At 41.3% G+C, this 25,262-nt stretch overlaps 1 protein-coding gene across 1 annotated transcript in view; it reads left to right on the forward strand.

Annotated features, from left to right (window-relative positions):
- pdzd8 (PDZ domain containing 8) overlaps window positions 1-25,262 on the forward strand; it is a 210,087-nt gene that overhangs the window by 54,606 nt on the left and 130,219 nt on the right. Inside the window, exon 3 of the mRNA XM_048550985.1 lies at window positions 12,897-12,999. Coding sequence (XP_048406942.1) covers window positions 12,897-12,999 — 103 coding nt within the window. The remainder of the gene's footprint in view (window positions 1-12,896; window positions 13,000-25,262) is intronic.

The raw sequence follows: 25,262 nt of genomic DNA on the forward strand, positions 1-25,262 counted from the left end.
GCTTACTAACATAATTTCATTATGGTTGAATTTGGTATTCCTATTTGTTAATCTGAGTATTTTGTTGGGATTTTTAACAAATAGGAATACCAAATTCAACCATAATGAAGTTATGTAACATTTTTACTGGCTTCTGGTAAGGCTGCAACTAGAATATTGTGTACAACTCTGGCCCTGGTCTTCAGACAAAGTACAAAAAGACTTGCAACATGATATCAGAACAGAAAACTTACAGGTATCACAAAGATATGAAGCCTTGTACTTTGCTACAGCTATCAGAAAAGCCATTTTCTTCAGATGGCCCTGTGATGATGTGATGGAAGCCATTAAAATTATGAAAGGATTGGAAAGGGTAGATGATAATATTCCTTCTTACAGAATGCAAAACTCAGGACAGTAAACTCCAAATACCTACCTGTAAATTCAGTGGGAAAACAGGAGAAATATATTTCTAGAGAAAGTGGTCAGAATGTGGAACTTTCTGTTGCAAGAAGCAGCTGAGGCAAATAACTTAGATGTTTTCAAGAGGAAACTTGAAGAGTTCCCAAGAGGAAAAGGAACAGAAGATGAAATTGAAAGGCAGAAATAAGGTAGACAAAGAAGAATGATGTTGAGTTTGGACATTAGCACACTAGATGGACTGTAGACTATATTTCTATTCTGTATTTATTGAAATTCATTATAGGAAAAATAAGCATTAGGAAAGAAGTCAGTTATATCAATAAGGCAAATAGAGTAAGAAATATGCAACACTGCGGGGTCAGTTTTCTCAGCTCACACTTAAAGGGGTTAACTGATATCATGACATGAGTCATTAGAACTGTTCCTGGGAGTAGTTGCCAGCTTGGTTCTAGCAGTTCTAATTTTTTGTTCTGTTCAACCAGCAGTAATGTGTATATCCTCTCAGGTAAATCCTGATGTCTCAAGAGACTGCACACAACACAGATACTGTGTAACAAATCTAATCAGTTTATTAAGATTGAGCCTCCCTTCCGTCAAAGATTTTGCGTGGGTTCTTGAGAGCGCTGTTTTTAATGCTTCGCTCACCAGGATCCCTTTTATATTTGTTACCCTTTCGGTGTCATTTTCTAAAGTGCAGGTGATGTTTTACTTTTCTGATCACAGTGCATCACCTCAAGTTTTATCTTTAGGGAGTTAAGTGATAATTGAACTTTATTAATCAGCAGATGTAGCTTTATTTAGTTGTGTTGTGGTGGAATTGAGACCACAATCAGATCAGATATGATCTTATCAAATGGCTAAACAGTGACGAGAAATTGAATGGCCTGCTTGTACTCCTAATTTGTGTGTTTGCATGATGTTCGTATGTTTGCATTACCTTTTCCACAGTATTAGCTCTCCCTCCCAATATGGTACCAAATTCAGATTTAGATTTAGATGTATTCTGTTGCCTGTGCACCCACTTATGCCATTTGTTTACTCTCTTAAAGCAGATTTTATGATGTCACAAAATAATGTGCAAGCTTTAATAATGAAGATTACTTCACAGTGTGGACGCAATCTTATCCTGGTTTTATTTGGAAACGGCGAAGGCCACGTCTTTTTATTTTCCTTTTTTTTAGAAAGTGGCCTAAAATAGGAAGATTCTGTTTTAAACCAAGAAGTGTGAAAAGAGATGGCTGCAGTTTTAGAAATTGTTTACTGGAGCATATTGGGAACTATGTATTTCCCTGTACAGGAACAGCAAAAGCTGACTCCACAGAGCTGATGGGCTCTGAATTAATGGGCAGCTGCCTCATGTTCTGTTTTGGCTCCTGAACAGGTGACCATCGCTAGTGCGGGGCATATGGAGAAGGGAGCCAATCAGCCTACAAAGAGAAAGCATGTAACAAAAAATCTCTTCTGTGGAGGTATCAGAACATCACCAGAAACAGCCACTTGTCTTCTCTTCACTTTTCCCTGTAAATCCCCTGTTGAAGGAGGAATAAAATATCTTGAAAGACAAATTCTCAATCAGTCAATGTAAGTGCATATCAGTGTCCAAATAGCCTTGCATCAACGGCAAAAAATTATAAAGAATTGAGACAAAGAGCAAAAAAACACTACTTGTCAAATCCGGTGTTCCAGACTAGTGCTATCAAACAATGTTGACCTGATTATTTGTTGTCTCTCTCTCATTTGCTGCAAGACCTACTATGTTTCTCCAACATTCGCTGCATTTGTTTCAGATTTCCAGAATTCACAATTCGTAGTTCATTTTAGGTAATTTGGGGATTTTGGATAGTTTCACTGCATCTCTTTGGGGCGGCACGGTGGCTCAGTGGTTAGCACTGCAGCCTCACAGCACCAGGGACCCAGGTTCGATTCCTGCCTCGGGTAACTGTCTGTGCGGAGTTTGCACATTCTCTCCCCGTGTCTGCACGGGTTTCCTCCGGGTGCTCCGGTTTCCTCCCACAGTCCAAAGATGTGCAGGCTAGATAGATCGGCCATGCTAGTTGCCCATAGTGTTCAGGGGTGTGTGCGTTATAGGAGGATGGGTCTGGGTGGGATGCTTCAAGGGGCGGTGTGGACTTGCTGGGCCGAAGGGCCTGTTTCCACACTGTCGGGAATCTAATCTAATCTAATCTTCTCATAATTGTGACTCTGGATAAAGTGAGAATTGATTTCAGCACACTACCCCAGTGCATTTGACAGTTTTCAAAATTGTCTCTCAATTATGTGCAAATGTGTGACTAATTATGTTTGTAGCCTGAGCAGGTTAACGGACTTTCCAGTCAATTCACAACTTCTGTTCAAAGCTACAATTAACAAAAAGACATCGAGAAGATGTATTGCGCCCTAAAAAGAATCAGATTATCTTCTTTTTCACCAAGGTTTGGTGGATTTGTGGATACAGATGGACTAGTATCAATTCTTTTCCCCTTTATTTCTACAATTCCTGCTTTTGGAATGACTTTTTTTCGATCGTTGTTATGGACCAGACCAAATCCCCTTCACATACATCAAGAAGTCAGCCTAGATACTTAACATTTTTGGATTTAAAGGCAAGTGTAAGGTGCTGTGTTCCAAATGTAATTCAGTTGGTTACAGTATTAGGCTTTAAGCAAAACACACTCTATTCTTGGTCTATGTTTAAAATATAAACCAAAAAATACAATTGGTCTAACTTTAACTCTATTGGGCAACTTAACAGAATAATAGAGTATTTAACTACTAAATAACAACTGTTCCAATATAGTAAAATCCCATAAACACACAATTGGCAAAGGTAGGTTTGCTAAAATAGATCGTCTCACATGCAATGTGTCTCCAGTGCAAGAGGAAAGAACATCGAGGAAATTCTGGCAGAGAGAGATGGAGAACTGAAATGTTTTGCTGTAGCAGGGAGATATCTTTGGCAGCTTCAAAACTCCAAGTACTGAAAGCTAAACTAAAACCCTGATTTTTTTGGGGACCTGACGCCACATATTCATGCGGATTTTATTGTTCGAACTTCATTTAAAAATCCCCATGGCTGTCAAACTGTTTACTTTATAGGCTTGGAACAGACTCACTCGTCACCTCTGCCTTAACTTCTCTTCATTTTCTTAAAGAAAAAAGGATAAAATACACAAAATAAAGCCATCGTATCATCACATTGCTGTTAAGCACTGAGGTGAATTGTTAAAGTCCCTGACAATTTGAAAGAGTTGGGACGACATCCATGGCAGCCTAGCACTTGAAGATCACAGCATGAATGCATGTATGTTTACAGATGTTGACATTATGCTTCCAATTGATTCAATATTATATGTCTAGTGATTTGAATTTCCTGAAGAAGATATATTTAGAAGAGGCGAAAGTGGTTGCTTTGCTGTATTTTGAAAGGTACTTCAGATGGACTCAGCATTGGCAATGGTTTAAAGTGAAAATACCAAAGAATGTGCAAGAAATAACGATGAATTTGGTACAAATGTTGAATTGGATGGAGTGGGACATGTACAAAACACTAGAAACCCAGCATGGGAATCTAGAAGACAATATATGGTAGGAGAAAGTTGCGGAGATGTATCTAGACCAAGGCCATAATGAGCCCATGTGACCCATAATGAAATTTAAAGATGTCTGTCATAAATTCACTGCATTGCAGGGAAAGTGGGAATAATGTTGCTGCATGCCCAGGTTCGAGTCCACCTACTTCAGAGGTGTGTAATAACATCTCTGAACAGATTGATTACAAAAATAGGCTAATAAAAAAATTTAAAATACAAAAAGACAAGACTTGGATATTGGGAACAAAAGCAGAAGTTGCTGGAATAGCTCAGCAGGCCTGGCACCATTTGTGAAGGCAAAAAAAAATCAGAGTTAACGTTTTGGATCCGTTGACCCTTCCTTAGAACTGATGGTAGCTTGAAAAATGTCAGTTTACAAACAGAAAATAGGGAGGGGGATGGGATACGGAGTAAACAAAAGGATAGGGCCTGAAGAGAGAGAAGAGCGGTTGGATAAACAAAGGAGTTGATAATGATTTGGCTAGGAGGGTGAGCAGTTGTTAATGGGGACTATTAGTGACTAACAATAGGTAGTGTATGATGGCATTACATATGTGATAACAAGGGTAGATGTGAGTCCAGAGGGCTGCATTTCTGAAAAAGGATCCCAACCCGAAACATCAGCTTTCCTTTCCTCTGCTGCTCGTTCCCAGCTGTGTTCCTCCACGTGCACATTTTGTTACCTTTGTTCTTCCAGCTTGAGTTGAGTTTCGCTGGAACACTGCAGCAAGCCAGAGACAGAGATGTTGGCCAGGGAACAGGGTGGTGTGTTAAAGTGGCAGCAACAGGCAGCTCAGGGTCTTTTTTGCGAGCAGAATGTAGATGTTCTGTGAAGCGGTCACCCAGTCTATGCTTCGTTTCCCCAAAGTAGAGGAGACCACATTGTGAGTAGCAAATTCAGTTGACTAGATTGTGGAAAGTGCAGATGAAGTGTTGCTTCACCTGGAAGGTGTGTTTGGGCCCTTGGATAGTGGGGAGGGAGGACGTAAATGGGTTGGTGTTGCACCTTCTCCACTTGCAGGGGAAGGGGCTGTGGGGCGGTGTTGGCGGTGAAGCAAGAGTGGACCAGGGTGTCCTGGAGGGAGCGGTCCCTGCGGAAGGCAAATAAGGGGGGTGAAGGTGAATTTATGTCTGGTAGTAGCATCTCGCTGGAGGTGGCGGAAATGGTGTCTGATGATCTTTTGGATGTGGATGCTGGTGGGATGCTTGGTAAGGACAAGGGGACCCCTAACTCTGTTGTAGGAGGGAAGAGAAGGAGTGAGGGCAGATGTGCAGGAGATGGGTCAGACCTGGTTGAGGACCCTGTCGACAACAGTGTTGGAGAATCGTCGGTTGAGGAAGAAAGTGGACATTTCGGAGGTTCTCTTGTTGAAGTTGGCCTCATCTGAACATATGTGAAAGAGAGGAAGGAACTGAGAGAATGGGATGTAGTCTTTACAGGAAGCAGTGTGTGAGGATGTGTAGATATATGTACACAAGGTTTTTTGCCTTTGCTGTTTTCTCCATAGGTAACCATAGTACCATGTGATCCATTTGCTACTATTTTGGACTGACTGCTCCCATGTACTACCCCTGCTGTGCTCTGATTTTCCCCGTCACTGCTTTCCATTCTCCTAATCGCTTTCTCTCACGTTCCTGTTCACTCGTCATCTTACTGATCATCACCATCCTCCTGCATGTCAATCACTCCTCTCACATTCCTTAATCTTCTACTCAGTGGCCCACTTCACCCAGCTTAGAGACCATACTCCCAACTCAGTATCCGTCTTCCCCCTTATTGACCCGCTTTTTCCTGTTCAGTGACTCCCAATGGTCGTTTTCTTACCCAAGTCTCCAACTTGCAGCTCCCACTTGCTCACTTTCATTCTTGCGCCACTCCTCTCATGAGCCCTCATTCGTAGCAAGAGTGTGAGAGTGGGAGGTAGGAAAGTGTGGCTTAGTGAATGGGGAGTGTTGACAAGCAGGATGATTAAGTGGCAAACATTAGACTATTTCCTCTATGTTTTAAACTTTTTCTTTTGCATTCCTATCTTTGCAAATGAAATAACCTAAGCATTTAACCTAAACATTAAGATTGACAAGTCGCCAGGCCCGGATCAGATTTGTCCTCGGCTGCTTTGGGAAGCGAGAAATGCAATTGCTTTGCCACTTGCGAAGATCTTTGCATCCTCGCTCTCCACTGGAGTCGTACCTGAGGACTGGAGAGAGGCAAATGTAATTCCTCTCTTCAAGAAAGGAAATAGGGAAATCCCCGGCAATTATAGACCGGTAAGTCTCACGTCTGTCGTCTGCAAGGTGTTAGAAAGGATTCTGAGGGATAAGATTTATGACCATCTGGAAGAGCATGGCTTGATCAAGTACAGTCAACACGGCTTTGTGAGGCGTAGGTCATGCCTTACAAACCTTATCGAGTTTTTTGAGGATGTGACTAGAAAAGTTGATGAGGGTCGAGCTGTGGATGTGGTGTATATGGACTTCAGCAAGGCATTTGATAAGGTTCCCCATGGTAGGCTCATTCAGAAGGTCAGGAGGAATGGGATACAGGGGAACTTAGCTGCTTGGATACAGAATTGGCTGGCCAACAGAAGACAGCGAGTGGTAGTAGAAGGAAAATATTCTGCCTGGAAGTCAGTGGTGAGTGGAGTTCCACAGGGCTCTGTCCTTGGGCCTCTACTGTTTGTAATTTTTATTAATGACTTGGACGAGGGAATTGAAGGATGGGTCAGCAAGTTTGCAGACAACACAAAGGTCGGAGGTGTCGTTGACAGTGTAGAGGGCTGTTGTAGGCTGCAGCGGGACATTGACAGGATGCAGAGATGGGCTGAGAGGTGGCAGATGGAGTTCAACCTGGATAAATGCGAGGTGATGCATTTTGGAAGGTCGAATTTGAAAGCTGAGTACAGGATTAAGGATAGGATTCTTGGCAGCGTGGAGGAACAGAGGGATCTTGGTGTGCAGATACATAGATCCCTTAAAATGGCCACCCAAGTGGACAGGGTTGTTAAGAAAGCATATGGTGTTTTGGCTTTCATTAACAGGGGGATTGAGTTTAAGAGTCGTGAGATCTTGTTGCAGCTCTATAAAACTTTGGTTAGACCGCACTTGGAATACTGCGTCCAGTTCTGGGCGCCCTATTATAGGAAAGATGTGGATGCTTTGGAGAGGGTTCAGAGGAGGTTTACCAGGATGCTGCCTGGACTGGAGGGCTTATTTTATGAAGAGAGGTTGACTGAGCTCGGTCTCTTTTCATTGGAGAAAAGGAGGAGGAGAGGGGACCTAATTGAGGTATACAAGATAATGAGAGGCATAGATAGAGTTGATAGCCAGAGACTATTTCCCAGGGCAGAAATGGCTAGCACGAGGGGTCATAGTTTTAAGCTGGTTGGTGGAAAGTATAGAGGGGATGTCAGAGGCAGGTTCTTTACGCAGACAGTTGTGAGAACATGGAATGCGTTGCCAGCAGCAGTTGTGGAAGCAAGGTCATTGGGGTCATTTAAGCGACTGCTGGACATGTATATGGTCACAGAAATTTGAGGGTGCATTCATGAGGATCAATGGTCGGCACAACATTGTGGGCTGAAGGGCCTGTTCTGTGCTGTACTGTTCTATGTTCTATGTTCTATTTATAGTTTTCCACACATTTTATTGTGAAAAATATCCTACAGATCCTAACTGCAGCTTTATATTAGTTGGCAGTTGGAAAGGTTAAAAGAATCTGATGTACCCATTAAAGATGAGAGATGATGGCAGTGCTTGAAAGTGAGGGAATAGTGTTGGAGCAAAGAGCACAGTTTTGAGTGTTGCCAAGCGTAGTGTGAAGATGATTATCATGTAGAGTTGTGTATTAAGAGAGCAAGAGGTGTATTCTTTCTTCAGTGCCTTCCAAGACTACCTTGAATACCTAGAAGGACAAAGGCAGCAAATGCATTGGAATGCTGTGACTGGAAAGTTCCTTTACAAGCCTCAGCACATTCTGACTGGAATTATAATGCAGTTCCTTTACTGTTGCTTAGTCAAAATACTGGAACTTCCTCTCTAACAACACTGTAGGTGTATGTACACTCCAAAGACTGCAGCAGTTGAAGAAGGCAGCTCAAACCAGTTCGATAACCAGGCTCAGATTTCAATAAATGTTGATTTAGCCATCAATACCTGGATCCATGAACTAATAAAAAGCAATTCCAATAAATGGTTGAACGTAGAGACAAGAAGGTTAGAAGAAAATCTTCAGGTAAACATGCATCTAAGAGAATACAAATGGAACTTCTGACTAATGACATGAAAAGAGGGCAACGGAGGAGAACATGGGTGAAACAACATCATTTATTGAGGGGAGAGATCAAAAGGTATAATACTGGAGAAAAGAGATGAAATAAGGCATGTCTGAGATGAAGAAACCAAAAAACTAAAGCCTTGAATTGATGCATAAAGACCAAGCACTGTTTGCTGACACCAAAACTGTGGGTCGATTGCACCTGCATGCCCCGTTATGTCTTTGCAGGGTCTGGTGTATATTGAACCCCATAATGTGCTTGATTCTGCACTGCCCTCTGAAATGGCCTAATAGACCATATAATTGAAAATTAGTGAGTTTTTTTTTAAATAAGCATGAGTTACTTAAAGGTTTTCTCCTTTCAGTGTGCTGCTGTTTACAGGACTGTCACAAGAGGGCATTAGAGACCTACATTCTTGAGACTGACCTATTCCAGTGAAACTAGAACAAGATTCAAAAGTATTCAAACTTGGTGATAACAAATTTTTATTTTACCAAAGCATCTGAGGATTTCTTTGTCAATCTTACAGTTAAGCACCTGGCTTGATGCAAAGTACATTTTGTTAGTTTTCACTCAGTGAATGACCAGGTTCTTCTGACATGATTTTCTTTTCCCACCTGTGGGTCATGAGTATTGCTGGCTGGACAAAGTGTTTTATTAATTTCAAGAATATGCACTATTCATAAATTATAAATAAATACAAAAATTACAAAACAATTCTGTACAGATGTTGCAGAAGATGCAGTGGAATTTTGACATTCCTCACTAGAGTTTCAATCCTGTTGCAAGAGAAAAGGTATTTTCTATGCATGAAAGGAAACTATTTACCTTCCCATTAAGGCTAAGAGAGTGTCTCAAAATGTATTCGGTTCTTTTTATATTTTGGCAGAAAGACCTTGGACAGTGATCTTTAGCCACTCTTTTTCTTTTGGTGGTAAGCTGCTACTTTGAACTGTAGTAGATCCACAACCTTGGGTATCCTAGGTTTTAGACAAGATTTGTATCTCAGGTTGTGGATGAGGCTACAGATTTGCTTGCCAAAGCGGTGTGTTTGATTGCAGTGGAACATCAATATCAGGACTAATCACAGAACTGGTAACTCAAAGCTTAGAACAAACAGCACTCGCCATTATACAACCCAAACTCCGGGTCCACTATGTAGATGGCACCTTTGTGATTGTCAAATGCACAAGACTAGAAGAGACCCACTGACACACAAACAATATCCTCATCGGAGTAAATTCACAAAAGAGGAAAAGAACAATAACTGACTACCCTTCCTCGACATAATGGTCTGATGCAAGAACAAGGGGGAGCCCCAGACTAGTGTATACAGAAAGACCACACATACAGATCAGATACTTAATTACATCAGCAACCACCCCAACATCCATAAATAGAGCTGCTTCAGGACATTATTCAAATGGGCCACAGCACGCTTCGGCAACCCAGAACAGGACCCCTTGTGCAGAGATGTTAAAAGGAGTGGATGCCCAAGAAGTACAATCGGCCATTACCTCTGCAACAGACTACAGCAAGAAGACACAACACGGCCAGACACACTAGTCACCCTACCATACATCAGACACATATCAGAGATGACCACAAGACTACTCAGACCCCTAGGTATCAGGGTAGCCCGCAAACGAACAACCACCCTGTGATAGCTACTGATGAAAGTGAAGGACCCCCTACCCACATTCGGTAAAATAATGTCATACACAAACTATCATGCAAGGACTATGAGAGACATTACATACACCAAACTGGAAGAAAACTGGCAATAAGGATATACAAACACCAACTAGCCACCAAGAGACAGGATCAATTCTCGCTGGTCTCAATACACATGGGAAAAGGAGGTCACAAATTTGACTGGGACAACACATCCATAATAGCACGAGTCAAACAGACAATGCCAGGGAATTCCTGGAGTCCTGGCATTCCAACTGGAACTCCGTCAACAAACACATTGAACTGGACCTGATGTAGAAACCACTGAAGAACGAAACCGGAAGTAATACCAACCACCCCAGCAAACCGAGGATGTATAAATAGCAAGCGGGACAGAACACCAATGCTTCACCAGAGGCACGCTGACAATGTTACCTATCAGGGTGATGGGACGTCTGCAGTCAGATACACCGGCTCAGTAAGCGTGTCAACAACTTCAGGGTAATCTAGGAACGGTGATATATTTCCAAGTCAGGATGGTGTGTGGCTTGGAGGGAAACTTGCAAAGTGGTGTTGTTCTTACGTGTTGTTGCACTTGCCCTTGTAGTTAGTAGTGGGAAGCTATTTGCATTTTTAAGGTTATGGCCAATCAGTATGGCGAGAGGTAACTATCAAAGTCATGTTTGGCCTTAATAGGGGCCATATCTGTTTAATTGACTGTGTTTTATGCTAGGAGGAGCAACGAGAATTTGGCTTATGTAAACTATGATATCTTCAGCTTCATCCTTAAACAGTTTCTTCTTTTGCAGTTTCTCAAAAATGACCGTTAGGAGTAATAAATGGAAATTATGTGAGAGAATATATGGCATCACTGAAACTAGTACAAACAGTGAAGGACTTAATTCTTATGGCCACATAATCCTCTTGTTGAATGACCAAACATCGTTCCCTTTTATGAAAGAGATGTAGAGCTTGCTAACAGGAGAGACTGGTGATGGCTGTGTGAAAATTTGGCACAAGCATCTTGTGTCTTAGTGAAATGTTTTGTATGCGACCATTTAACTTTGTAATATAGTCACTCTCTATCAATCAAATGCAACAGCTTAGCTACATATCTGTTCAGGTGTGTGTAAAAATCCATGGAGCACCTCAAAGAATGAGAAATTCTTCTGATGTCCTCATCAAAATTCCTCCCTCATCTGGGGGAGTAGGAGATGAACCAGGTGAAGGAGAGAGCAGGGTGAAGTTGGAAGTGAAATTGATAACCTTTTCCAGTTCAGAAAAAGATGGGGAAGCAGTATTGATGAAATCATCAATGTACTGGAGAAAGTGCTGTGGGGAGGGACTGGAGTAGGTGCGGAACAAGGAATGTTCCACGTATTCCGCAGAGAAACAGGTATAACTAGGTCTGTGCAGGCACCCGTAACCACACCTTCGATCTGATGAAAGAGGGGGGAGTTCAAGGAGAAGATGCTCAAAGTGAGGACGAGTTCAGCCAGGCAGAGGAGGATGGTGGTGGATGGGGATGGGTCAGCCCTTTCCAGGAAAAAGCGAGGAGCTCTGAGACCATTGTGATGAAGGAATGAATATGTAAAAGACATTGCAAGTATATGCTGAAGAGTAGGGGGCTGGAGCCTGTGAATTAGAAATTTTGAAACTGACGAAGTGTCAGAAGCATCATGAGTATGAGTGGGGAAGGACTGGACAAGGGGAGGAAGAAGAACATGTTGAGGTAGGAAGTGTTATGGCCTGTTGGACAGGAACAGGAAGAAACAATGTGTCTGCCCTGACAGACCGATCTGAATTTTGGAGAGAAAGTAAAAGTGGGCTGGGGTTAGAGGATTCTGAGCTGGGAGGCTGTCACAGGGAGTTTCAGATGAGATGAGGTTGTTGATGGCCATGGATGCAATGGTCTGATCTTTGGTCCAGGCGGAGATGGGAGAACGTGTCTGAGAGCTGGTGCTTCTCCTCAGTTCTCTGAATAAGTATCATGATTTTGTGCTGATCTCTTGCCTTATATGGTTTATCTGTTTAAATAAACATCTAATGCTGTTTTGAATGCCTTGATTGAACCTGTCTCCACCACGGTTCCAAACAGTGCCTTCCGAATCTGAACCACTTTCTTTGTGAAAATGTTTCTTCAAATGTTAATGAATGTGCTTCACACAAGAAAATTATTGAATGTGAAACTTAAGGACTTCTCAGTCTGTTATGCAGCATTATATAAATCATCTTTGTTTTCTTTTGTTTCTCCCAAGAGTGATGAAGTGGCTACTGATCTCAGATTTGGCATGTTTATGTGGATTGATTTTATAGTCACCTGAAATACAGCTGTTGTAGCAGCAGAATGTCACTTCGTGGTTTCCATTGTGTTATGCTGTTAATTCTTTAGAAGCCCTCTTTGATCCAGACTTCCAGTGATCTATGAACTAGAATTAATACATTTATAGGCTATTTTGAATTTGGTTATAATTATTTATGTATATTTGATAGATTTATTTGTCTTTGTCTCTCCAGCCTCCGCCCACAACCTAAAATTATTTTCTGATGTCTGATACTGACTTTGTATTCTGCTGTGATCCCATAGTTGCTGATGCCAGAAATCCTTTAAATGACAACTCAGCCAGAGATACTGAACATTGACCAAGCACTCTGGCTTTCAGCCCTTCATGTCTTTGTCTGAGATAATGTTGAGAATAAACGCGTCATTGGGAATCAGTTCAGCATTGAGGTTGGAAATTCAACCTTGGAATTCTGCTCCAAGTGCCTTAGTGTCATAATATATGATGTATTTATCATCTTCCTTTGACTCAAACGGAATTGAGCAATAATTCACAACAATGCAAGAAGTGAAAGTGCAATAAAAGTGTTTCTGATCAATAATAAAGAATTATGATCATTATTTAGTGAACAATCTAAGCCTTTTAAAGTAATAATAACATTACTCTTTATTTAGGTTATTTATCCTGGGATCATATGACCGAACCGAACACATTCACTGTACCCTGGAGTTGAGCACCAAGATTTGGAAGGAAAAACCTAGAAGCTCCATCAAAACGGTATCTGCATTTGCAAATGCTACTATTCTGAAATGAAAATGCCTAGTTGTTTTTGATATTGTCAATTGGAGATCTTTATACAGTGCTGAACTAAAATGAAATATTAAATATGTAGTTCTACAAAATCAAGAGAACTTGTGAATTACAAGGTTACCCAGACACAACTCACATGAATTCCACTCTTCAGTAACTGAGGCTGTGCTTTCAAGAATTATGGAAACATGTATTTTTTTTAGTGTTTCACATACACTTTAGGAAATATAATCACTGGCAAATGTTTATTACTTTGGTTCCATGTTATAAAGAAGTGGCGTACAATGACTTAGTTTCAGAATTAGTTTTCTTATTGAGGGTGATTTTTACTCATTACTCCAGAATTGTTTCCAGTTTTAAAGCTCCAGCATGTACCTGCCAACCCTTACGTGGATAGATCAGTCAGATTGAAGGACGTGGTAGTGAGCCTGTTGTCCACTTCTATTCCACAAGCGACTTGAGAATTAGTCAGACTTCAAGTGTGATTTTGCAACAATTTATTGAGTATATATTACAATTAGGGTTTCTTGCTCCCTTGAGTTGTCAACAGTAAAGCACAATGTATCTATTACATATGACTTGTACCACTGTCTAAGAAAAATTGTCATTTGGTTGCTTCTTGTGAACTGTACAATTGTCCTGTTCTTGAATGTTTTGACCAGCAGAGGGCTGTCCGGTGACGGCTCTCCATTTCAGTCATGTGCCATCATATCCCGTTAGAATACAATCTGTTGTTATCCTGTTGTGGCTATTTGTTGCGCAATCATTAATTTTATCTTCAGAATTAATGGCTACATTTGAAGTAATTTTCACACGCCCGTTACTTCTCCAGCTTTCACTCTGCTTTCTCTCCACGGATACTGCCGTGGCTGCTGGGTTTCTCCAGCACTTTCTGATTTTGTTGCCATTGTAAGATGGGGCTGGAAACAGATTCAAGTGACACGTAGCAGTGGCATAGGTAGTTAATTAAGTGAATTTGTTAAGATAAGGCAAAAAAAACTCACCAAGTCTCACAGTGAGAATCTGTCCAAAAGACTCAACACTAATTGTCCTTCAAAAAATTGTAAGATTCCCATTGTTCCAGATCAATGACCTTTCAGTTGGTTTATTAATTGTTGCAAAAACCCATCTGGTCCACTAATTTTCTTGATGGAAATAAATCTGTCCTTACCTGGTCTGGTCTGTATGTGACTCCAGACCCACAGTAATGTGGTTGATTCTTAATTGCCTTTGGAAATGTCCTAGCAAACCATTCCATTCAAGGGATACTTAGCGATGTTTATTTTTAAATTGGAGAGTAGCAAATTAAAAGGCGACCTTACAGAAGTTATAAAATCATGAGGGGTATGGGCAGGGTTAATGGTCGTTGTCTCTTCCCTAGGATGGGAGATTTCAAGACTTAGGGTTACCTTCCAAGGCGAGAGGAGAGAGATATGGGGGCAATGTTTTTGGAAGAAGGTGGTCCGCATGTGGAATGAACTTCCTGAGGAAGTGGTGGATGGGGGTACAATTACAATGTTTAAAGGCCATTTGGATAAGTACATGAATAGGAAGGGTTTGGAGGGATGGCCAGGAACTGGCAGGTGCAACTGGTTTAGTTTGGGATTATGTTCAGGTATGGACTGATTGGGCCGAAGGGCCTGTTTCCGTGCTGTATGATTCTGAGGTTTGGTGAGCACCAGAAAAATCTGCTACAGAGTTCAATGTAGCATCTTGTCCATCAAAGTTTCAAAAGCAGCATTCTTTTAAACATTACTTTTATGGTTGAACATTACATTTTGCCAAATATTTACTGTCTACCCATCACAGTGAATGGAAAACTCAATGCCCTTGCATTGAGTTTGTGTAATATTTCCCATTTCCAGCTGTGATTGTAGGACAGTGTGCTATTATCTCATTCAATATAAAGTCTGTGTGACTGCTTTTTTGTATCAACAAGTTTCTTATTTCAACGAACAGTAACAACTATCACTTTTGAGTCTTTAATATAGTCAAAAGTGCCGAAGTACCTTGCAGGAGGTTTATCAAACAGAATTTGGCACTGCGCCATGTGAGATAATAGATCACATCCCCAAAGGTTTTGTGAAAGAGGTGGCCTTAAGGAGCATCCCGAAAGCAGGAAAAGATTTGGTGAGGTTTTGGTGGGGAGCTTTTACAGTTAAGGTCTAAAAGCAGCTAAAAACATCCAACAAAATTTAAGGATACATAAGAAGTCAGATTTAGAGCAACACAGTGACTTTGGGATTGTAGGAACTTAGTGATAAGAGGTGTGACAAGAAGGGATTTGGAGCAGCAATGCAAATTTTACATTTGAGCTGATGACATTGCAGGAGTCAATTTAGGTCATGGAGTAATGGATAAACAGAATTTTGGTTTGAGCTAGGATATTAGCAGGCAAGCTTTAGATGAGCATGTAGGTTGTTTCTCCATGAATCAAATGGAAAAGAACACAAACTTTAAATGCAACAGCATTAACTCATATCCTTGTTAAAGTCTACATATCTCAAGGTAGGAGGGACTCTATAGGAAATGTAGGCAGCCCAATGTAAATAAAACAGGAAATGTGAGTGCAAAAAAGAATGATATAAGGGAGCACATTGATGATGAAGGAATAAATAGAGCAGAAGTCTAAAAAGATGGTGAAACATAATGTGAGAGAAAATCCTGTCAAAGTGAGTGGAATTGTCTGTACAGTGATGCACACAGTATCCAAAGTAAAACTGTGGAGCTGGAAGGAATCATGATTGGGTGGAACCAGGTAAATTAGGGACTAAGGAGACATGGCTATAGAAAAGTCAGGACATGAGATTGAACATTACAGAATATAACACATTTAAAAGGTAGAGAGGGGCAAAATGCATCAAAATGTACTTGACAGGGATAACAAAATTGCAGTAAAAAAAATGGAACACAACTATCAGTAAAACAAAATAGAATCCATATGCGTAAAGGTCTAATCACAATGAAACATATCTATAGACGCCTAATAGGAAGCTCTAGAATGAAGCATTTAAACACATTAGAACATTGAAAAATGATATACGGTAATCATGAGGGGTTTCAATACTGTGGTACTAATTGTACAGAAGAGGTGGTAGCGATGATAAGTGGAGTTCCTACAATGTGAATGGAACTCTTTTCTATCACAAAAGCCAAAAAAAGGGAAGATTAATTTTAGGATCTATTAGTTAGTGGAGGAATGAGAGTAAGTGGCTTAAGTAAAAGTGGGGAAACCTCTAGGTGATAGTGACCATAACAGTCAATGCATTAAGGTGTTAATAGAGAAGCATGCAAGTATGATGAAAGTGGGGTTAATAGGTTGGAGAAAAGCTGAAATTGAACAGCTGAGCAAAGAACTTGGGAAAATAAAATGGAAAATGAGATTGATAAATAACCATTTAAAACAAGAACGGGAAGCACTTAACAGATTGCAAGAAAAATATATCGCAAGGAAAGAACAAGATAAGTACTAATTGGTCTCCTTGAATGAATAAAGACAAGGGAAAAATTGAGATCCAGGAAAGTGGCATACATTAACCAAGTGGGCAGTAGGGAAGTGCATGATAAGAGGGAATACAAGGTAATTTGGAGAGGTCCACAAAAATTAAGAAGGCAAAGAAGAACTATGCTTAAATTATCAAAGAATCTAAATATCAAGGAGCTGTGAAATATGTATCAGGTACACCAGTAAAGTAAAGGAAAGCAATGCTGAAAGTAGGACCATCAAGACATAGATTAAATAATAGAATAGGTAATGGTAAAGAGCTAGCAGAAGTTCTAACTAATTACTTAGCTTCAGTATTTACCAGAGAGCTAGAACAGATGGACTGACATTGGCTAACAAGCCATGAGATACGTGCTTCTCTCTCTCTCTTGGATGTGGGCTTCATTGATAAGCCCAGCATTTTTTTGTCCATTCCTAATTGCCCTAAACATGACATAATGAACCTCTTCCTTGAACTGGAAGTACACCAGCAATATTAGGAAGGGGAATCCAGGATTTTCAACCAGCACAATTGAAGAAAAAGGATTGTGCATCAGCAATGTGAAAAATAATTCAGATACTCAGGTATGTTCTGTCCACGAAAAACAGGAGAACCCTGGCCAATTACTGCCCTAGCACCAGAAAGTGATAGACAGTGTCATCAATATTTCTATGAATAGGCACTTATTCAGTAACATGCTGCTCACAAATGACCAGTCTAGATTCTGCCAGGTCCACTCGCCGACTGACCTCAGGGGAGTTTGCGTAATTATGGGCAGCTGCTACCTTTTTCTAGCTAGGTGATAAATGCCAGAGGTTTGAAAGGTGCTGTTGAAGGGCCACTGATGATTTACGAGACTTTGCCTGATGTAGTTAGCACAGATTGTTGTCAGGATATGTTAGTAGTAGAAAGTGAGAATGTTGAAGGTGATGAATAGGGTGCCAATCAAACAATCTGCTTTGACATGGATGGTGTCAAACTTCGTGTTATTGGAGCTGCACATCCTAGGTGGAGAATTTTCTATCACATTCCTGACCTATATTTTGGTGACGGTGGGCAGGTTTTCAGGCAGCTGCAGAATTTGCTTGTTGCAGCATTCCCAGCCTCTTATCTGATCCTTGCAGCTATAGTATGCACACTGCTGAACAGATATTTTATTCAATGTTTTCATCTTGCACTCATCAGGACAATGTCAATGTAAGGAGAAAACCAATATTTACTCTGTGTGAGAGGAATGTGCTGATTAGTTGCAAATGGACTTTGGTTGGTCATGTGTTTCCATGGAGAATACATGGTACATGGTGATCAACGGTTAACTCTTGGGCTGTAGTGAGGTCAGTAGGCAAGTGGACTTGGCAGAGTCTAGACTGGTCATTTGTGAGCAGCATATTATTGAGTATGTGCCTATTCATAGAAATATTGATGACACTGCCTATCACTTTCTGATAGGGCAGTAATTGGCCAGGTTGGTGTTCTCCTGTGTTTTGTTGACAGAACATACCTGAGTTTCTGAATTATTTTTCACATTGCTGAGTATATGCTACTGTCGTGGCTGTACTGGAATTTTTAAATTGAAAGAAAGGGACTTTATGAAATAAGCAAATAATCTCTGAGGATAAAATGCTGATCCTGATAGGTTTCATTCATCCATTTTAAAAGTATTGAAGGAGGAGATTACAGAGGTACTATTTCACACAGTTAATAATTCCTTAGAAAAAGATGTAGGACCAGGGGTCCAGCAGGTAGTTAGCATTTAAGAAGGGGAATAGAATATACCCAGACAATTAAGGCAGCTTAACAATCAAAGGCAGAAAAATAATTGAATCCCTATTAAAGGAGACCATAGAAGAACGTTGGAAAACCAAAAACGTAATCATGAATATTCAGCATGGATTTTCAAAAGGGAAAGTCTTCCTTCTTGACCGTATAATTTTAAGGGTTTGGCATTGAGGTTAAGAAAGTCGGTACTGAGGAGGACGCCAACAAATGATAAGGGGGGGGACATATGGAATGGTCAGTTAATTGGCAGAAATATTCAAGGCAGAAAAATGAAAACTTTTGCATTGAAATAACTGCACAGAAGCTGGTGCCCTGTCACCAAGTCACCCTTTATTTCCTAGTGTACAATACACTGGCTGTAGCCAGCTAGCAAGGAGTTAGTCCTCAACTAAGGAGGAGATTCTACATCCCTTAGTTATGTTGGGCAGCCAAGGCCTTCGTGATTGGCCCAGAACCTTGTAGTTAATGAGGTCCACCTAGTTCCAAGCACTACGCCCCTCCCCTCAAGTCAGGGGATGTAGGCCTGGTTTTTCGCTTTTCACCCATTCTGCAACGCTTTTGCCCCAGGTCTGTTCCTCTGACTGGGACTCAGACATAGGCAGCGTGTACTGGACCATGATCCATCTCTTGTGTCTGGAGTGTCTGAGAAGAGTCTCCTCCTCTTCTTCCTGCAGCAATGGCATCGAGGCTGCATCCATTTCAGACTCTGAGGTTTCCCTGATGCTAGATGGAGGGGAGCACCTGCAGTTTCTGCTGGGCCTTCCTGCTATTCTGAAGGGCTAGGTATGTTTTGCTCCTGCCCATTTGCAAGCTATGGCTTTCAGGTGATCCACACGTTTGTTCTGTGCTCTTGTCTCTCATTTGAGGAAGCATTCAACCAGCATCAGAATTCCACCACCCAGGTCTGGAATTAGCAAGTTTAACCTGGTGTGGTGTCTTCTCCCCATCAACAAATGTGCTGGAGCTATCTCTGTTGCGTGGAGGGTGGTCCTATAAATGACCAGGAACCAGGACAGTTTGGTCTCAATTGATGCTGCACGCTGCTTCTTTAAGCCTGCCTTCATGTTTGGATTGCGCTTTCCTGTAGACAATTGGACGATGGATGGTGTGCAGCTGTCGTTACGCGCTGAATGCCATTTGACTTCAAGGAATATTCAGATTCCTTGCAGGCAAACGATATCCCATTGTCGATGTCCAATATTTCTGTGAGTCCGTGTATCATAGAGGATGTTTGTAACTTCTCAATCGTCATCCTTGAGTTTGTTGAACAAACTTTATGCACGCCCAACCACTTTGGTCCTGGTCGTTGTGGACACCCATTCAATGAGCCCTTGAAAGGACCAACGTAGTAAACATGCAACTGTGTCCAGGGTTTACCCAGTCATTCCTGCAAACATGGGAGTGCTGCTGGTGGCAGTTTTTGTCCTAGTTGGCCCTCCAATGCAGTTATGTCAGCATCCAACACTGGCCACCAGATGTAGCTTCTTGCCAGCATCTTCATCATGGAAACCCTATTATCCGCAGTGACTGGAAGGGTGTCCACAAAGTTTAGAACCAAAATGGACTGTTCCAGGTAGGCACCACTGGTGGAGTATCTGCCGGTGGGAGGTGACTCAAGGCATCTGCGTATGCCTCTTCACTTTAGATGGTTCTAACTTGTACGGGCTGCGAATAAGGGCCCAAACACTGAATTCTACCAGAAGCTATGGCAGGCACTGCCTGGTCGTCTTTCGGTGGCCCTAGCAGGGGTTTATGATTTGTTAATATGACAAATTCCCATCTGTAAAAGGTGCAGTTGAAACTTCGTTGTGACAAAGGTCACACCAGACCTTCCTTCACTGTGTTCGGCATCAGCCATAGTCCGGGAAGCGTATGCTATCGGGCATTCCTCTCCATTGGGCCGCTGGTGGGCTGACACCACCCTTATACAATAGGGGGTCACATCACATGTCAGCACTACTTCGCTTTGGATCGTAGTGGGTCAACATCTTAGGGAAGTGAAAAAGTAGCCAAGGTCATCTAAAGGTTGCTTCATGGTTTTGCGATCTTTTTAATAGCAGGTTTGAAAGTAACAGGTTGGAGGCCAGGTTATATATGAATTTTCCATGATAATTCACTAACTCAAGGGAAGATCTAAGCTCTAGTATAGACGTGGGAAACAGGAATCCTTTGACCACCCTCACTTTTTCTGTTCCAATGGGTGTGACCCAGTTTTGTCAACTCTATAACCAAGTAGGTGCTTGGAACACACATTTTTCCCTTCTAATATGCCTGCCTGGGATAAACAATTAAGCATGGTGTCCAAGTGCTCCTTATTGGTCTTCCCTGTTATTAGTGCATCATTCAGATAAATGGCAACCTGGGGTAGCCCTTGTAAAATGTTCTCCATGGCCTGCTGGAAAAGGATGCTTTCTCATATTGTTATAAATCCAGTCCTCATCCAGTCACAATTGCAGGTAGGCATGACTCATGTCCTGCTGTGGAAAGGACAGACACCGCTGGGGGACCACTCTCTCCATGACTCCCTAGTCCACTCCACACTCCCCTCCAGCCCCATCAACCCCGGCACTTTACCCTACAACCGAAGCATGTCCTACACCTACCCCTACACCTCCCCCCTCACCCCTATCCCAGGCCCGAAGAATTCTTTTCACATCAAACAGATGTTCACCTGCACGTCTGATAATGTGATATACCATGTCCGCTGTTCCCATTGTGGTCTCCTCTACATCAAGGAAACCAAGCGGAGGCTTGGGGACCACATTGTGGAAAACCTACGCTTAGTAACAACTACAGCTCCCAGTCGCGAACCATTTCAACTCCTTACTGTCTCTGCCTCTGCCAGTCATTGTAGTCTCGGCAAAAATTCCATTATGGATTCTCCTGGTTCTCTAACAGACAAATAAGACTGATAGCCCTCAGTATTAGCGTGGTTTGGGGTACATTATATTTCTTAACCAACTCTGTCAGCTCTTGGAAGGTTTTAGTGTCTGACACCTTTGGGAAAGTTAAGCTCCTTGTAACCAAAAATGCTGCAGGTCCACTCGTCCCAATCACTACACATTGATTGGAAAATAAGGAGATGACTTATTTCGAAGGTACAAGTCTAAATCAGGTAGAGGAGTGAAAGAATGTTAGTGTACAAAATATCAATCATGAAAAGTTATGCCATGGATTAGCACAGCCTTTTTAATAATACAGCAGCAAAACCTGGGCTTTCTTTTTGGAGGAATGGATTTAAAAAGTACGGAAGTTCTACTGAACTTATAACAAAACTTAGGTAGATCACACTCAGAACATTTTGTACAGTTCTAGTTACTGTAATATAGAAAAGTATATGGAGGCAATGAGAATGCAAGGAAAAAAAACTATAAAAATAACTAAAAATGTGAGGGTGTACGTGTCAGGAAAAGGGTGGGTTTCTTTTCTCAGGAGAAAGGGGTGGCACGCTGGCTCAGTGGTTAGCACTGCAGCCTCACAGCGCCAGGGACCCAGGTTTGTTTCCAGCCTCAGGCGACTGTCTGTGCGGAGTTTGCACATTCTCCCCATGTCTGCGTGGGTTTCTTCCGGGTGCTCCGGTTTCCTTCCACAGTCCAAAGATGTGCAGGCTAGGTAGATCAGCCATGATAAATAGCCCATAGGTTCAGGGGTGTGTGGGTTCTAGGGCGATGGGTCTGGCTGGGATGCTCCAAGGGGCGGTGTGGACTTGGGCCAAAGGGCCTGTTTCCACACTTCAGGGAATCCAATCTAATGAATGCTGAGTAGTGACTTGGTAGACATCTTCAAAGTTATGAAACATATTTCTTAACCAACTCTGTCAGCTCTTGGAAGGTTTTAGTGTCTGACACCTTTGGGAAAGTCAAGCTCCTTGTAACCAAAAATGCTGCAGGTCCACACGCAGTCAGAGGATTACTCATAGCTTTTCATCCACCCCAATGTCATTTGCTTGGACACGCAGTCCAGGTGGAGATAGTATTCCTACTCAGTTGGATGAGCATAACTATAGAATGAAAAAAAGTCACAGAAATTCAAAGAAACAATCATTACTCAGATTGGTGAAAATGTGGAACTCAAGGGGATATAAAGCAAATAATGTAGGTGTACTTAATGGGAGGGTAATAAGCATGTTGGCAAAGGGAACAGGATTATACTTTTCATAAGGAAAGATATGAAGTGCCTTGATGGAACTGAAATGTCAACATGAATTGGCTGGGCCAAATGGCCTGTTTCTGTGCTGTATATAAATATGTAATCCTACATATCTTTGTAACACAATGACCAGATATTAGTGTTTTGATCCACTTATGAGACAATAGTGGTTAGAGCAGCCTTTTGTAAAGTTTCAGGCCCACATTTCGTAAACAGAATGGTTCAACAAATACTAAATAAAAGAATGTGTAGTACCTAAGTTGCTTGGGCTATAAAGGCTAGACTGCCATTGATAAGAGCCACTTTTGAGCATTGCTGTCTTAAATAATTTGAGACTTGTGTTTCTGTCTTGCCAAGTGTTGAACCACCTGTTGTGTGAAGATATCTGATTTTCATTTACTTTCACGGCTTCACATAGCTGAATTGATCTAAGTATTTAGTTCCAATATTTTCACAATCTGAGCCTGTTCTTCACATTCAGGGAGTTGAGTCCTGAATGCTAGTTTGGCCTTGGGAATTGTAGACATTGGAAGAGTTATCTTGCTTTTGTTCAATCAAAGTCAACAAAATCATTTTTGTATTTGATGTGGTTAATTGTAACTGACCTGTTTGGTTGACAAAAAATGAAATCAGGAAATATTAAATGAAACGATTGTAGTTTGAATGCTGGTCATTGGGGCCTGAAGGATTGCTGTTTCTGGCTTCATGCCAAAGTTAAGGTTTCATGCTGCATTTTAATATTTCTATTGTAGCACTTCCTTACACTCAACTGATCAAATGGATGGCACTCGGCAAAGGCTAATGCTTAAGATTCAGACTCCCCTATCTGGATTGATTTTGACAAAAAACTACTGTTAATACATTGCACTACGTAATTGGGGCAAGCCGTACGTGTAATCAGAGATTATTTGATTTTAAAATCCGAAGATGTTTAACAATTAACAGTAATAACCATCAATAGGCCACACATTAACTGAAAGTTATTTGGATGCATAACTTATTGAAATAGGACGTAAAATCTGTCATCTTGTAGTTCTAACACTATTGTTACTACCATTGAATTTGCTGTTGCAGCATCGTGTGTTCGCTTTCACATGGATGCTACCTGTGTTCTAACACATTGTCATTGTCACTGTCACTGAAAGTATAGTCGACCAACTGAGACCACATTCAAGCAAAGGTCTCACAATGTATTAGATTTATAACTGCTCAAAGTTTGCATAAGGTTTTGGAAGCTTGTGAGCCCTTTATTAGGATTCAATTAAAGTTTGCACAGCAATTTTATATATTGCTCACAGAAACTTGGAGGACTTGGGGTAGCACGGTGGCTCAGTGGTTAGCTGTCCTGCCACTCCATGCCAGGGGCCCGGGTTCGATTCCACCCGAGGGTGATTGTGTGGAGTTTTCATGTTCTCCCCGTGTCTATATGGGTTTCTGCAAGGTGGTCTGGTTTCCTCTCACAGTCCAAACATGTGGAGGTTAGGTGGATTGCTCATGCTAAATTGCCCATAATGTTCAAAGATGTGTAAATTAGATGGATTAACCACGGCAAATGCAGGATTACAGGGAAGGTTTAGGGGGATGGGTCTGGGTGGGATGCTGTTCAGAAGAGCAGTGTGGACTTGTTGGGCCAATCGGCCTGTTTCCACACTGTAGGGATTCTGTAACTTTCCAATTAATTATAATCTTTAAATGCACTGTCTGTTGATAATTAGGCAAATTCTACAATCATTTTATGTACAGCTGTGATCACAAATAAATGGCATGATGGTGTTTATTAACGAAGGAATGTTGACTGCTTTATTGGGAGAATTGTTTTCATGTTAAAATCATTCTTCAATCACCTCACCCATTGGAACAAGCAAAAGCTAATCTCTCCACAGATGCTGCCAGACCTGCTGAGTTTTTCCAGCAATTTGTTATAGCAACCTGTGGTTCCTCATCATTGTGCAAACACTTTTGTTATTTGAAAACGTTGTAAACATACTTATAGTACTTAAAGATGGTTAGGTTAGTTTCTCCCAAAATAAACAGAGTTTGGATACCCATTACAACATGCTCAACAGTTAATATCTCTTGACTGTTGAGTCAAGATTCTGGCTTCATCCTGCAGGTCAAAGATCTTGCCAGATGCTGTTGGAAAGTCCTTGTTTCAGCAAAGATACATTCTTAACCTATATGAGTGGATTCAGAGTGCAGAAATATTGCTCATGGTGGTTATTGCATACCTTAGCAGAAAGAATTCGGCCACCAGAAGCAGTGAGAGAACATTGTGGCGCTATTCTTGACCCCAGCCCCATTGGATTATGTTGACCTAGAGTTGACTTGCTCATCTGGGTTCCTGGGACCTTAACTGCAGAAACTTGCTAAGATTGCAGCCCGAAAAAAGTAAACTTGTATTCTACTGCGAGTCAAATGCAACGAAGACATGCCCTTTGGCCTGAGGACTCCAGCTGCACTAGTGCAGGCCTTGTCCATTATAAGTGTCCAGTAAGTATCATTGCCGTAAGTGTTAACACTATAAGGTGAATCAGCTTTTCAAGTAAAATGGAATTCCAGGGTAAATTTAATTAGACTCTAAAGCTAGGAGAGAAATTCTTGATCATTTGTATTGAATGTAGTTTCACTCCAAATTGGAATTGATTGGAGTTATCTTTAAAGCTGTTCTACTGACACAAATTTGGAAATTCATTCCCACTTTTCATAAATTCCCTGTCCATTTAGGTTTTGTTATTTCTCAAGTTCTATGACTATAAGTTCCTTTCAAATCATACTAAATACCAGAATCATTATCTGAAGTCCATTTGGGCTTGAGAT

The sequence above is a fragment of the Stegostoma tigrinum genome, chromosome 20, assembly GCF_030684315.1.
Source record: "Stegostoma tigrinum isolate sSteTig4 chromosome 20, sSteTig4.hap1, whole genome shotgun sequence".
NCBI lineage: Eukaryota > Metazoa > Chordata > Chondrichthyes > Orectolobiformes > Stegostomatidae > Stegostoma > Stegostoma tigrinum.